The sequence below is a fragment of the Lutjanus erythropterus genome, chromosome 5, assembly GCF_056507025.1.
Source record: "Lutjanus erythropterus isolate fLutEry1 chromosome 5, fLutEry1.hap2, whole genome shotgun sequence".
NCBI lineage: Eukaryota > Metazoa > Chordata > Actinopteri > Lutjaniformes > Lutjanidae > Lutjanus > Lutjanus erythropterus.
The window spans coordinates 16422286-16438756 of NC_139321.1; the positions used below are offsets into that span (position 1 = coordinate 16422286).

The window sequence follows — 16471 nt, forward strand, 5'->3', positions numbered from 1 at the left end:
CCTGTCAATGTCTGTCATGACATCTAGATGTTATCAAACTTAAAGAAACTCTTAAGTTTCAGTTTTAACATTTCATTATACTGTCATATGTGGGTGGTTTTGACATTGCCTGTCACAAGACAGTTATAAGTGTGTCATGAATGTTTCCTTGACCTAAAGTTAAGTGGATTGATTAATGTCAAGTTGTATAATATATACAGATCAAACAATGTCAATTGCATTAAGAATGACATAACTGACTGATGACAACAAACAAACATTCATAACAGGTGTCACGGGTGTGGTGAGTGGTGACACGGTTATGACAATGTAATGACAGTCTTCTGAACACCTCTTCAAAGGAAACGTTACCAGTCATTTTACCGCTTTTCTGAAGAAAAAATGCTCCCTTGGCCAAAACAAGGACATTTTTTTCCACCTTTAAAACATCAGTGTAGTTTAATAAAACTACAGATGGATGTAAAGGCAGCTAAACTTTATCTATAAGGCTAACACCACAACTGCCTGCCTGGGTGAACAATAAATAAGGAATATTTTCTTAGAAATCCAAAATAAAGCAAGGCTATGTAATTAATAGGTTAAAATGATACTTGAATACATTTTAGTAAGAAGAATAGGGGAGGCATCTTTGTCATTATTTGCGTACTTTTGTATAATAAATGATACATAGCTAAGCCTTTTCTATTCTATTATGCAGCTGCATCCCTGATAGCTTTGGACTAAATATATCTGAATATCTTGATTATCACATTTCTGATGCAGAATTCATACTGTAGAAACACTGTACATTCATGCAGTTTTTAAATAAACAGTGAAGGGCTGCATTTGAAAACAACTGAATGCAACATGAGGAGCTAACTTGTTTTCTTAAATGCCTACAAAAAGGCCTGGAAACCTGTATTGTGAATGTCTAGAATGTTACAAAAATGCACATGAAAGCTCAATAAATCAATTTCCCCTCTGGATGTCCTTGTGACAAATAATATATGACAATGTCAAAAACAGTCATGATGTGAAGGGAAGAAAATCAGTCCCCTTGGTAACAGAAGTGCATGCAGGAGAACACCTATTGGACACAATGGCTTCGTACTCCTTTTCTATTTTCATATGAAGCGAAAGAAGCAGCAGAGAACTTGTCCTTGTCCACAATTGTTCCATTTGCTGGGGAGTGTTCACAGTGCCAGTCGCCAAGAGGCAGTATGTTTTGATAAACATCCCACTTGATCAGTCTCAGTTTAGCTGAGCTGCTTCATGAAGAGGCATATTATTTGTAGTCTCATCTTGTGAGGCTGGAACAGGAAGACAGACTTGATTTCATCAAAATGTCACATCGTGCCCCGGCACTCAAAGCTAAGAAACTCCAAGCCTGATCGTCAGAGAGGGAAGTCCAACTCTGCTGTGATTGAAATATGGAGACGCAACATAGACAGATACACAAACATACACACACACACACACACCCCTGACCCCTACTGCCCTTCCACAAGTATGCTTACATAAATGCACCCATACAAACACAAACACACACACACACACACACACACACACACACAAGGATGAGGATGATTGTATGGATGCGTTCAGTGGCTGCCATCATCCCAAGCACAATCATTCTTCTGCTTGGCCAGTTTTCGAACAACTCTCTCCAGCTCTTTGCGAGACTTCTGCTCCTCCTCCAGGAACTGCTTCATCCACTTATTCTCCTGTAAAACATTTACAGGAAATGACAGTATGTAAATGTCTACTTCAGTTTCCTCAAACTAAAACGAACACAGTAGAGAGACTGACCAACACGTCAGCAACATCTTATTACTGGCTGATAATGGGTTATACCAGATGAACTGTAGCTGTAGCAGAATTTATTGTGTTGTGTGTCCAGTGTCTATTATACAGTATTTACAATGTTTTGATTATATGAGCAGTCAGTTCATCCCTTTTTTTTGGTGACTATTCACTTGGTGATATTATTATGTCTGTTTTACTGTTCTTAAATTACTGTTATAGTTTTTTGTGCTTTTATTTAATCTCATTATATGTTGTACTCTGTATAATTTTATATGTGACAAAGTTTGATCTTTACCTTCAGTTTTCATTTTAGTTTTCAGTGTTCATTTTAACATTTTAACATAAAATTTGATGGCAGCCTTCAAACAGTCACAAAAGGGCTTGAAAATGTTGATAATCCATATTGTATTTGATAAAAATATGAACCGTAGTCTTTGGCAAGACAAATTATTTTTTAATTCCATCTGATTCCTTTTGAACTGTGCCACAAATTACACATTTGTCAGTTTAAAACAGAATTTTACGTATTGTGGCACAATTCAAACGGTATAAAAAAATAAAAATACGTTTTTAGCCATTGACTACAGTTCATATTTTTTCCTAAGTTAGGTCCCATGGTGGTCCAATGGAAGGGGCATGACTTAGATATTCTAGAGGCAATACATTTACAGGCTTTGAGGAAATAACGACAAAGTTTCAAGGAAACATCTCCGCAAAAATATCAGACAAAAATTAAACTTTATTTACTTTGAACAAAGTAAATCACTGGAAAGACCTATCTTTGGAAAAAAAAGTCACAAAAACTGCAGTGATGGAGGGTTAATTTCATTGCTCCTTAACTGAAGGAGGAAATTTCCATTGAAGATCAAAAGAAATCTGGTGCTATGGTTTAGATACAAACCATAAATACTAAGTTGTAGCTGCTTCAGTGCACCTAGATGATGCAGACATATGTGTAACTCCTGTTAAACCAAATAAACATGACAACATTTCAAGAGTCTCACTGCTTTCTCATTCATGGCTTGTGGGGGTGTAACAAAAGATACGAGCTTTGGACGGAAGGTATTAATATGATCTCAGAAAACTTATTTGTAAACGCTCCCTTGGAAGTTTTTTAATTTCACTTTTACACACTGGATCTTACACATTATAAACAAAACAGCTTTATGCTCAGAGCTGGAAAAAATTGTTCAGCCAAAATATTAATATCTGGGTTAAAAATACGGCACATTGTATGGGCCTGGAAAAAATTGCCTACATTATGAGAGGTACAGTAAATGTTTATGCAGAAGTCCGGAAACTATTAGATCTTTCTATAAGATAATACAGTCATGCTGGGAACCTTCTTATTAATTAAATATTGGGTCTTGTCTCAATATGTGATAGTATACATGTAAGATAGAACTTTTAAAAAAAACTGTACCAGAGCCTACATTTCACACCTTTTAGTTTTCATTTTTACCTTATTTTCTAATTTTTTGTGTATGTCACTATTATATTGACACAAGTCATCAGATCTGGTTCATTCTCATGTGTCAATATTGGCCTTAATCCCTTTATGGTCCAGCTTTAGCAGGTGTAACCACATTTTTAACCCCTCAAAATGTCAAAAAGCGCAGTGGCACCATTAAGAAGTAGGACAGAGAACTATGTTGCTTACACATAAATACAAAAGTCGCCACACACACCGACTTAGTCAAACACTTGAGCACATTTACCTTTTTCAGCTCGTGAACCTCGTCCTTTAAAGCATACACAGCATCAACCAGACTCCTGAAAGAAACGCAGAAAATATGGTGGGATTTGCTAGACAATATAATATTTTTTTTCCTGCTCTCATTAAATAAGCAGGTAAAACATCATTTGCTAACAATCAAGGTTCTACTGCCTTCCAAGTCAAGGTCGTATTATGTGAATAATTCTTTCCCCAACAACATAAAAAGGATCAATATCACATTTCTGAATCTAATTGCAGAGAAAATTAGGATCCCGACACAAATAATGACAAAGCCTTGTTTGTCCTGATATACAACAAATAAATGAAAGCCTATTTTCCAAAGCGATAATATGCTTACTTTTCCTCAATAACCGTCTGCCCATTACTCTTCATCTCCTCCACAATGATCTTCTCTTCCTCTGGGAGAAGCACCTGAGGGACGCACTCTTTCCGAACTGCTGCATTATCACACACACACATACACAAAATTAAAGGGAAAGCTTGATTTATAGCTGTATCAACTGCTGAACATGCACAGTCTAAGAAGATATTAAAGAACCACGGTTCCTACACAAACACACCTGTGGTGGTCTGGTGCAGGCTGACTCCCGTGCAGTACGCCTCAATCACCCTCAGTATCTGAGCGTCCTCCTCCAGAGCCGCTGTGCCTATCAGAACCAGAGATAATCAATATCATTAATACACACTTAAAAGTTTCATTCAGCACATGGTGTCATCGTGTCACACACACACACAACTGAGTTTGTTTAAAGACTGGACACAATCATGAAGAATAAATATATTCAGATAATCAGAGTTCCACATACTGAACATACAATTACATTAAAGGGGGTCTTGCAATGTGAACATTTTTTACATTATTCATGGAAAGATTGGGCTACAGAGGATAAAAATGTTGACTACCGACTTCCTCCATAACACGCTGACCTGCAGAACACTTGAAGGTTTTCTTTGTGATGATGATCAACCTAATTCTCATAATATCTTAGCGGTGCACCTGAATTTTACTTCTGCTTTAACAGATTTACTCTCACAAACAGCATCAACAGTAAAGTTCATTTCCATCAATGATCTTAATCATTCTCATCTTGACCAACAGCAGCCTTAAGACCACACAAACAATTGAACATGGTATTTATAACCCTGATTTAATCAATCTCTCATTAGGGCTGGGGCAATTCATCAATGCAATACATGTCATTGATTACAGAAATACATCAATTTACATAATGTGGGTCGATGTGTCGCAGTCAACTGCTGCGCCTGGTCACAGCATAGACTTAAAACGTGAACAAGCTGCTGCTTAAAAACCTCACCCGGCATCATCTTCAGTGTTTCATTTGTTTAGACAAGGACGTAACTACGTGGTCTGTAAGCAAACTGGAAATGGCTTTTCACAGCGGCTCTGTATGAGCAATGGAAGTGAAAGCACAGCTTTGTCAAGAAGCAGCAGCAAGACAGCACGGTCCTGTTCACCTTTTGTGAGCACCTGAGTATGATATATTAGGATTATCAACACGTTGAATGTGTTTCTGATAGCAGTTGTTCCTCCAAAGAGATTTTCCAAATGTTTCTTCATCGCCTCCATGTTAGACGTAATTTCTGTACCAGTGTTCTTAACGTAATGTTATACCATGCGTTATCTAATGTTGTTACTTGGCTGTTTTCTATTTTCTGTTTCCTTTAACGGCCATGTAAGATTGAGAAAATGGCTTAAATTAGCGTTGCCAACTGTTGTTGCTGTCTGTAAATTGTTTCACTTTTTTTTTTTTACACTGATGCAAAAACACATTTACCAGAGATTATTTTACCTGCATATGACTCCGGTGATGACATAAATCCATGTCAAGACCACATTAACTTTTAAATCAACGAATGAAGTAAAAATACTGAATGTTGAGTTCAAGGAAAGAGTTGACACAGTTATTAGTGATTAAATTAATATGCTTCACAGCAATCTAATACAATTTGACTTCCAGTGTTTTTCTGACAAAAAGGGTCTATTAAATAGTTTTAATTTTAAAATATGCCACTATTACTTTCCTATACTATTAAGTTCTAAGTTGGTTTATGTGTCTATTTTTCAGGATAGTGATTAAATAAACATGAAAAACCATAAAATATTATTGTGATATTATTTTGGGTAAATTAACTGTTAATCAAGTAATAAAAAAATCATCTTTGGAACAGGGCTGCCCTAGTAGCTCAGCTGGTAGAGTATTCGCCCCATGAACTAAGGCCGTGAGTCTTCTGCAGCAGACGTGGGCTTCGTTCCAGTCTGCGGGTTTTTGCTGCATGTTACCTCACCCACTCTCTCTCCCCCTTTCCTGTCACATCTTCAGCTGTTCAATCCCAAAAATTTAAGGCACAAAATATACAGATGAAAATCTTTAGAACAGCCTCTAAGTTACTCTTTAGATTAGTCAACTGATACAAAAAATAATCAATAGGAGCAGGCCTTTCAGTCATACATTTCATATTATAGTAAGATAAAAGTCCTACTTTTCCTTGTTTGAATCTCATCATCAGAGGGCTTCCGCTCTTTCTTCCTGTTGCCCGGCAGGAACTTTTTCATGGGCCGCGGGCTCTTGCTGGAGTCCTGGAGGAGAGCCAACATTAAATTCAGTACATCTCTACACACACACATACAAACACACTGCTACACACACCTGTAAAGCCAAGGCTCCAAACCAACAGAATGCAAGCTTACAAGGATGCGCATCCCTTATGAACGAACAACATCAAAGAATTCCATCAACAAACAAGGCAGCAAGCATGTGGCCAAGTAATCTGTCTGTGCTGATATGAATCCTGTCTATCAGGGCTATAAAACCAAGAAAACCATAAATGAAATCACATTTAATAACAATTAACAATTTTTTCAAGGTACCTATTAAAAACATTGACTGTGATCAGAGAAAGAGGGGAATAAAATACTTCAAATATTCAAGCTTTGCCTGTGGGATACAGTTTTTACAAAGCCATGTGGAAGGACGCAAAGACACGATCACATTATTTTTTACATTCTGTAAAACCACAATAATGTGGTTTTATGAATGAGACTTTTTATTGCAGTCACATTGACTTTAGTGACTGAGAACAGTCTGTTTCCTTTCCAGAGTACATTAAAAGCTGAGGTGTGATGAATAATTAACTTTCTGAAAATAACGGTTTGGTCATGGTGATGTGCTTGATGCAGACGGGTGGTGCTGAGTCGTGAATTATGAACATCACATTCTACGAATACTTGACATGATGTCATTTGACCCGAGCCCTGCAATGGAATGGAGAAGCTTTGTCAAACACGCAATAGGAAAGGAGAAACCAAATCATGGGGCAACTGTACTACAGACTCCTTAAAGTCCCTCATAAGAATCAGGAGGAATAATTGACTACATCATGTGTCTTTGAACCAGCTCAGGGATTCCCAATAATGCAGACACACAGCACGAAGCTGAACTGAGGTTATTCATAGGGCTGCAACGATTAATTTCATTACTGATTAACTTGCCAGTTATTTTCACAATTTATCAATTAATCATTTAGTCTATAAAATCTAAAAAAAAAAAAAAAAAAAAATCAAAAAAAAAAACAATTGGAGAAATGCCCATCACAGTTTCCAAGAATCCATGTGACGTCTCAAAATAGCTTTTTTTGTCCAACTAACAGTCCAAACCCCCAAGACTCAACATTTGTTATCATAAATGATGAAGGAAAGCAGCAAATCCTCACATTTAAGAGGCTGGAACAATCAAATATTTGAGATTTTTGCTCGAAAAATGACTGAAATAGTTAATCGATTATTAAAATGGTTGGCAACTAATTGCATTAATTGTAGCAGCTCTAGTCCCTTCTCTGTTGGGTTTGGTGCTCTACGGACTCACTGTGTACATCAGTAGGAGAAAAGGTGAAGAAGAGTCGTGTGCCAATGGTAATTCAGTGGCATGTTGCACTTTTTATGCCAAGATTGACAGTGTTTAGTTCCATCCACCTGTTTGGTGTACATGAAGTGCACACATGTTCTGCGATATTTCCCTCTTTTTAAAACTGCACTTTATGGTCATTTGGGATCAGAAGAACTTCTTAAGAAGCTTACAAACACAAGGCCCCGATGTACGATTCTATCATAAACTTGTTATGGCCAACATGTTTAACAAATGCCCACATATCCAGCAGACACAGACAAGCGTTAGCATTCATTTGGAGTTTTGTTTTTAAAGCTGCCTGGTGAATAATGAATTTGGATCATTGTGATGTCTAATAAAATTGCACATCACGATGTCCAGAAACATGGAATCCACTTGAAAAGAGACATCACCTAAATTATCACAGCATATTTGGGCTCCTGATCATTCAAACGTGACACATGAAAACACATCCAGGGCTGAGTGACAGCAGACTTGTCTGCTGCTTTGCGTTCTGTGTCTAGAGATTTCCAAAAATAGCAGCCCCAGTAGAAATGAGTACTGCTGCTGCATCAGAACAGCTTTCTAACAGATAACTGATACCGTACACAGTGAGTGGCATGTTGTCTCACTGCAGAGAATGAGAAAAAAAGAGCAGTCACGGCTACAGAAAACAGGAAACCAATGATGACAATGAAGGAGGAGTGAAGCAAACAGAACAATGGCATGCTAGCTCAACACTGGGGGAAAACACGCGCATACACACACACACACACACACACACACACACACACACACACACACAGGCAACCCCATCCAACCCCCACCCCCAAAAACCACATCCTTACCCACACACACAGATAGAAACACAGTGAGATCTAACCTTACCTTCATGATATAAGACATCCTCTACAGAAGGCAGGATGGAGAAAGAGAGAGAAAGGGGAAATGTGCATGAAAAATACGATGAGCGAAGGATGTGATAGAGAGTTAATGGTGAACACTTTTAAACCCCCTCTGACATTCACCTATTCTTTGTCTATGCAGAATAGGGTGATTACTTTATGTACAAAAGAAAAATGTCAGGAGAAATGGGGAGATTGGCAGAAAGGTGGTTATGGCATTCAGAGGACTGAGCATGCAATCTCTGCAGGGCAGAGACAAAGACCCAGACAAGTTTCTGTTCTCAAGAACGAACGTAGAAGTGTTGTAGTAGTCAAAGTGAGTTTTGTTCTCAAGCCACATTTTTACTTTGTCTTGTCTTGGACCTAAAATTTTATTTCAGTTGCTGGAATATCACTAAACTACTCGTGCAGTGACTGAATTTTTTGTTAACATATTATTACGAAGATTCAGTGTAAAACTTCCTGCTTCAAATACAAGCAACAACTTGACACATTTCTTTTTATTACAGATATGTTTGGGTGGTTTTGAGGGGGTTGACAGGACAGCTGAGGTGGGGACAGGACAGGGGAAGACAGTATATGGGGGATGACATGCAACAAAGGGCTGCGTGTGGGAGTCAAACCAACGGCTGCTGCAGAGGACTCGCAATCTCAGCATGCACCGCCAACTGAGCCAACCCGGGCGCCCCATAACTTGACTCATTTCAAATCTGATATTTTTGTCACTATTAGCGAGTATCACTCTCCCGCCCCCGTCACATGCACTCAGAGAAGGGGAATACGTGAGGAGAAGTTGTAGCTGTCTGGGAGGAGATGTCAGACAAATGATCTGTTATAAAATGTGACTACCTAGGCAGGGCAGGGTTGCACCTACGAGGATTAATTTTAAAGCAGGACTAAATCATGGCAAAATTTAAAATTTTGTTGCATTGGACTTATCTTAAAATTAAGAAAGATTAATTTTAATGCTCAGTTATGTTTTTACTCAAAACCTAGATTAAAGATTGTGTAAAGCACCAATAAATGAGTGTTCTCAGTTTGTCACACCGCAGAAACGTGTTATTAATCACACAGCCAAATATGAGTGAATCATAAAAAAAAAGAGCAGATTTGTCTGCTCTGAAACGTTGGGGGGTGTCCGCTCCACTGTCTCAATGTCAAACACCACTACAACCTGAAAATGACTTGAAAAAATGGATGACATGTTTGAGCCACCACAACCAAAGAACAGTGAAAGGAGTCCACAATCCAGTACTATATGACTCTCAGTCTTTACATAATTTTGGCATATGTAGGAAGAAAAAGTCTTTTTTTCTTTTTTCCTCAAAGGAGGGGAAATTAGAGCTTCTCCGCAGAGCCATAATGAGTAGGGTAAGTTGGTAAAACTTTTTCGCTAGCTGGCAAATAATGTAACGTTTTATTAAGGAATGCGGAGCAGCCGAAAGATAATGGTTTTCCTCCTTTTTCACTAGTTACCAAACGCACTCAAACTGATGTTATATTTAGTTTACTGTGGGCAAGCAAGCATCCTTATACTGACTAAATTCTATTTAATTTCAGTTTACATAAGTAAACAGAGATTATTTTTTACTTGTGCAACAGAGTTCTGCTCCACATTAAATCTGGCTTTACACATTTTAAACATAGTTTTGCTAAACACTGATTAAAACCAATCTTTGTTGGTGCAACCCATTCAAGGAGTTTGTCTGCAAAGCAGCACACTGCAAATAGATTCTGAAATGCAACGTTTACTGAGACAGCTGGGAAAATATAAAATTTTAATTGGGGTTGAGAAAGGAAGCATCATAAATAAAGGTAAGCTAAGTGTAAGTGATGCTCACAAAGCTAGCTAGCCAAGTTATGTTTTTGCTTGTGATAAACAACAATGGGACAGACCACATCAAACTTTGTATATGTAATTGGTTTAGATTAACATTAGCTAATGTCAGTGCCGATATACAAATGCTACACACAGTGGTACCGCCTCCTCATTTGGGTGAGAGAGATAGTGATGTAACAGCATTCAGTCCTGACTCTGTCTCTCCCTGCCTTGGTCTTGGTTTTGACTTGGTCTCAACCCCCAAAGTCTTGGTCTTGTCTCAGGCTTGATTCACCGTCGCCGTCATCTTGACTTGGTGTAGGTGGTCTTGACTACAACACTTGTTTGTAGTGTCAAAAAGTGCAGGGAGGCAGAGTCATTTGTAGATCGCAGCTTCTCAAAAAATGCCTGACACATGTTTACTGTAGAATCACTAGACTGCCCTTGATAACCAAAACCTTTGAGGTGTCAAAACTTCTACCTCCCACGTGGACCAGAGCGAACATAATCACACTCCTCAAAGACAAGTTGCTCATAACCACTGTTACACTCAGTGTTCTCCAGCACCAGTCATCCTGCCGTTACTGGAATTGACTTCCTCAGAACATAATCATACCCTCCCATGTCTCAGATTCACTACACTATTTTTAAATGTATTCCTTTTATTGCACACTTAATCATAATTTCATGCCTGTGTGTAATGAATAACAACAACAGAGTGTAAAAGAATTGAATTTCCCCAAGTGCTTTCTTTTGGTGCTACTTTTCACAGTTCTCATGCAGTTATCAGCAGGCCCACGCATTGTGCAAATTACTTATCTATAGATATGTAGGGGTTTCCTGTTGCATAGAAGATTGTGACAACTAGAAAGTGTGGGATCATGTATAGCTTAAGATATTATAAACATGTCAAACGTCCCCAAAGAGTGGTTTGTAGAAGTCACAAAAATGAATATCTAGTTTAGATTGGATCACTAAACCTAATCTCTTGCTGTATATAAGTCACTATTAGTCCACTTACTGAATTAAAGGTAGGTTTGCCATCTTGTGTTATGTTTTGCATGTTTGATGGAAAAGTGAGTAAAACAGGACCCTGGTGGTCTAAATTAATAAGAGACAGAAAAGGGGGGCAGAGGTGGACTTGAAGAAGGGGTGGGCTTATTGGGTGTTTTTCTAACTAACAATGTGTGGCCTGACTGCTTATCGGAAATATATATATATCAAGCTTTTGTAGGCGTGTCTTTGTGGCTAAACAAGGTCTACTACCTCCTACCTCTTTGTATCCCAGTGCAGCAGAGGGCTTGAGGGGGGGCGCAGGGCGCAGGCAGCTCAGAGACCAGGGCTTGCTGATCTTCGGCGGTTCCAGGGGCCCACGACTGACAGCACTGAGGCTGCCCAAGTGGGACAGGTGAGTGGGGGTACCGACCATGCTCAGCGGCTTGCCTTCTACAGTCTATATCAGACGGTCAAAGGAAATAATACGTGTGAGAATGGCACGTCTAATGTGCAACATCAGGTTTTCACACTTGAGAATGTTGCAAGTTTCACTTTTGCAATTGTTCTGACTTTATGTTGTATATGTGTGTGTTTGTGTGAATGTGTGCGTGTCTGTGTGTGTCCTAACCTTTGAGATGGTGCCTGCAGGGCTGCCTCCTTTGGTAAAAGGCTGAAGGTGCTCGAGCCAGTCCTGTAACTCCTGGGCACTACTGCAGAACACAGTCATACGCTCGATCATGCTCCCTGCAGCAAATACACACATGCAACACACACACACACACGCACAAACTTCCTTCAGTAAAAGTTAGATAATATAGCTGACAAGAATCAACAGATATTATAACTACAAATACAACAGCCGATAAGGGGACTATAGGTGACATTTAGAGAACGAATGATGTTTGTCTGGTCTAGTTTATCCCCCCTCCCACCAAATTTAGGAAGTCATTCTGTGTGACTCTATCAAATACATGATTAAATACAAAATCCAGCTCAAAAGGATGCAAAGAGATAAGACCATACAGTCATAGCAGGCCTATACAATTGGTGGGTGTTTAATGACCTCAATCTGGCCCTTTGATCGTTTATAAATAGGAAAAAAAAGTATATCATTGTGATTTTATTTAAATAAAATAACTTATTTAAATTGTATTTAAGTAAATGCTAAGATCCTAAGTTTATGGGTGCCATAAGCCATAATCTTATTAGCATGCTAACTCACTGGTTATGTCTGTTTTTGAGGACAGATACTTATTATTTTGAAATCTCCAGAGTGTGAATTTAGGAGAATCGAACTGAATTTAAAGAACACATTAAATGCAACATTGTGTTTATTAAAAAAAAACAAGCTATTTCTGAATAAAAAGGTGCATTTTTCCCCTGTGCTTTTGTACATTATGTTTCTTGCCCAACTGTGACAACTAACATAGTGGGGAGTTTTAGGACAGACGTGTGAAATGTAAGTGTCCATTCCCCTGGCACTTTTTTTTTTTTCCCCCCCAAATTTGGCCCTTAAAAAAAGTAAATGAATAGGGTTAGTGTAAGGTGTTTAGTGACTATTGTGGTGGAAATTTCAATTTCTTACTGTGGATGTTAAAAGATTAACACGTTTAAATTCATGTATGTAGCAAACGCTTTTCTTTGAAAAAGTAGGGCATGTTTGATATCTTTTTATTGACTGCGTTCAGACACCAGCATGAATATTTTACAGAGCGAAGGGCTGCCTCAACAATTACTGCAGTTAAAATTTTAGTGTTCTGAAGACAGTCCCATGGCTGTTTAATGAGCTAATGCTTGATCTAAGACTCTTTATTTGGGATACGACTCATTATACTGAATAACTGCTGTATCCTCAACTCAACTAAGATGAGTCATAATTTTCTCTAGAACTTCAAATGCAAACCTGTAATGTCAAAGGCATAGTGGGCACTGTCTGCATCCTCCGCATGTCTTGTTACTGTGGTGCCTGTCAGTGGCATTCTCCCCTGCATGGCAAAAAAAAGAGGAGGAAATAAGATACTATATGACAGGTGGGAAATAAGTGGTAGATCTTATCACCTGAAATTACTGAATTACATTGGTTTCATTATGTCCATAAAAATTAACATGGTGTACCTCACCTGATAAATAAAGCCACTCATCCGAGGACTGGCAGAGAGCATAATTAACACGTTAGGGAAAAGCATTAGATAGCGCTCCTCTTTTTCCTGCAAGAGAGACATATATAGATATAGATTTGGTTGCAATGTGACACATTTATTTATGCATGCAACACTGGCACATTTAAAGTGATGTTGGTCATTTTTCCTGAAAATAAATTAATAAAAATACTACAACAGTTTGGCTGGCTAAACAGATTTTCATCTATGTTGTTGTCCTATTTGTCAGTGAAGGGCGGTTGGCTGCAGCTGACCCTGTTCCTTCTGCTTCCTTCTCACATCAACCGTTCAAACCATCATTATAGCTGACATAAGCACATCTTACCTTAACTCAGCAGCTAGATACTAGCTTGGCAAAGGTGTTGCCCATTACATACATGGAAAGGTTGAGTTGTGTAACAATATTGTGACTGGTATGGTGGTTGGAAAGTGGTTGACAGAGATATAAAGACAGTGAATCCAAATGTCTATGTTGGGCTTTCCTCCAACCACTGACTCAAAGTCAGCCCCTACACAGAAACCACACAAGGTAAAGGAGTCGGCTCATGGCCTACATAGGTTTCTGTTTTGACACTTGAGGGGGATACTGAATTAGTATGAAAGGATGGATTTTAGCACACACTGTTCATGTATATATGGAAACACTATAACACATTTAGGCAAAGATAAATGCTTCACATTTTCTATAAATAATGACACGCTGCTGTTTTTTGGGGGGGAATTTAAGTTAACAGCAGTGCATTTACCTCATATTAGTGAGACTTTGCATTAGTCAAACAAATCTAGAGCACCTGACATGCTGTTAACACTTCGTCTTCCTGCATCAAACACCACAGGACTCATAGCTCAAAAATGAATCATAAGGACCCGACCTGAGACATGCAGGCTGTGGAGGGAAAAGCTAAAGGAGAACTGTGTCCATCAGACTCAAGAAAGGAAAGAACAAGTAATTGCATATTTCGGGAACTAATGAAAATCAATGCATCTGTCTGGATTGCAAGCTAAATATGAAGATACAAGCATTTTTAACTGTGCAGTTAAGAGCCCCATCCTTCTTTGCTCTGTGCTCCAATAACAGTTGAGCAAGTCTGGAACCTTGGTCAGCTGTGTCCTTTCCTGTTGTCCTAAGCTAGTTATATCAATATCTATGTATATGACACACAGGAAAAGTAGAAAATTGACTGAGGGGTTTGGTCAACTGATATTGAGGCACTTAAGGTAGGACTTAGGAAGGGTCAACTGCATGTTTAACTGCTACTTTTTCTTCTAGGAGAGTTGGCGAAGTATCCAGCAGGCTTCAATGAGAAATGGATATGATACTTTTAAAATGGGGAATGACTCTTAAGAGATGGAAAAGAAGCACACAGAGGTCCTTCTTACAGTATTTTCTGCACATACTAAAGCACTTTTTGTGCTTTTTAATACATCCAAATCTCATATTTTTGGTCTAAAATAAAATCTGTATTCTTTGACTTTAACTCTAATCTACAGCTTTCACTAAGTCAACCAAAACCCATCAATTAAATGGAAAAAAGAAATAACAATCTAGGTTAGTTCTGCTCATCCTGGACTGTGTTAAACCTCACACGTCTCACCTCACTGGACCCATTCTTCACATGGACCTGGGACATGTAGGCTACATGACCCAGGCTCTTCATGCTGTCTCCCTCCCACGCCCGCACTGGTTCTGACAAGATCTGGAGTTCCAGGTTCTTGCGCTTCCTTAGATCCTGGCATTGTGTCTGAACATACAGACACACAAACACAAACATCAGTAAAATGAAGATAACAAAAGGTTTCATAATTCATTAAAACAGTAGCTTTGGAAATAACTTTGTGATTTATTATTAATTTCTAGATCTGAGGAGCTCCAGTCCAAATTCCACAATAACAAATATGTAACACTCCTATAAAATAAGTGCATTAATACTGGTGTATATGTTCTTGAACATTTTATGTTGAAAAATGTGGTCTCTTGCCTTTTAGAAATACTGAATAATGACCAGCAGGGATTTTTTTCCAACTATTTTCTCCCAGTGTTTTAAGAAAACGCAACTGTTACCATCAATATTTACTGTCTATGTGTTTTATTTCTTTGTAAGAAGTACATGAGGTAACCCGCAACATAAAGTAGAACATTTTCAGGTGCTCTGCAGGGGCGCTCCCTCTTCGAAGGAGAAAAATGACAATGCAACATCTGTCATTTTCCACTGCACATTATACTATAATGACATTATGAAGACGGAGCAGAGCGGATGAGATGCAACTGGCATTTCTTAAGTGCCTGCCCACCCAACCACATATTTAAAACACTCTAGGGCAAACGAGACTTGCAAATTACAACAGTCTATACTGCATGATGCTTTTTTTCCCGCTTTCCTGTGCAGCCCTGCTGAAGAGACATGTGTGAGTCACCCCATCTATTCTTACTAGGAACTCAGAGCTATACCGGGGAAAGTGTGTCTCAGAGAAAGTGCACTCAGGTAGAATGCGGTCGCTTGTTTCTAATCCAACTCTTCTGTTCGCACCCACTGTAGGAACGACATGATCATGAACATGAAGCTGGGAAAAAGTTCAGGCACCATCATTATTTTTTTTTCCTCTTGCCAGAGTTGAAGTACTATGTTACGTGCATTACGTTGTTAATTGTGTGTGTAACAAAGGTGACTCTTAACAAATTAAAAAAAAAACCATACTAGAGAATTTTGTCTTTTAACTTTTAGAGATTATTATAAAACAAAACTTTTCTTGGGAGAACAGCATAAATTTGCAAAGCAAATTTACTTTTCATCTTTAACACAAAACAGTGTCTTGATTTTTTTCAGGGGGAAATAAATAAACAAATGAATGAAACAGAAAATCCAGTTGACTTACAATCCAATAATTAGGAACTGACAAGTGAGGTTTACAAGTGATTTAAATAAGTCTTGTTTAGCACTAAAAGAAGAAGCCTGGAGGAGATTAACAAAGATGACATAGTTTAAGGCTAGGGTTAAGCATGCAGAGCTCCCCTGGACCCCCTTGACCAAGACTTACCACTAGGCTTCTAAATGCTGCTGTTGCCTTTACAATGTCAGCATAGTCTGGGTGGGCTTCCTGTGGTGGAAATAAACAACACATCAGACCGACAAAGTCTAAATCAAGGCTCTAAATGTTAAAGCCAA

At 38.5% G+C, this 16471-nt stretch overlaps 1 protein-coding gene across 6 annotated transcripts in view; it reads right to left on the reverse strand.

Annotated features, from left to right (window-relative positions):
* Positions 1–584: 584 nt before the first annotated feature.
* The window catches only part of arhgef6 (Rac/Cdc42 guanine nucleotide exchange factor (GEF) 6), a 32721-nt gene continuing 16834 nt past the window's right edge, over positions 585–16471 (reverse strand). For 3 of the 6 annotated variants that reach the window (XM_084718888.1, XM_084718892.1, XM_084718893.1), the window contains exons 11-22: positions 16344–16403; positions 14903–15049; positions 13269–13355; positions 13052–13133; positions 11777–11892; positions 11426–11605; positions 8317–8337; positions 6026–6122; positions 4084–4170; positions 3861–3960; positions 3504–3558; positions 585–1703 (exon numbers count right to left, since the gene is read on the reverse strand). In XM_084718888.1, coding sequence (XP_084575014.1) covers positions 1581–1703; positions 3504–3558; positions 3861–3960; positions 4084–4170; positions 6026–6122; positions 8317–8337; positions 11426–11605; positions 11777–11892; positions 13052–13133; positions 13269–13355; positions 14903–15049; positions 16344–16403 — 1155 coding nt within the window. In that variant the 3' untranslated portion in view covers positions 585–1580. The remainder of the gene's footprint in view (positions 1704–3503; positions 3559–3860; positions 3961–4083; positions 4171–6025; positions 6123–8316; positions 8338–11425; positions 11606–11776; positions 11893–13051; positions 13134–13268; positions 13356–14902; positions 15050–16343; positions 16404–16471) is intronic. The other 3 variants (XM_084718889.1, XM_084718891.1, XM_084718890.1) reach the window with 3 other exon arrangements.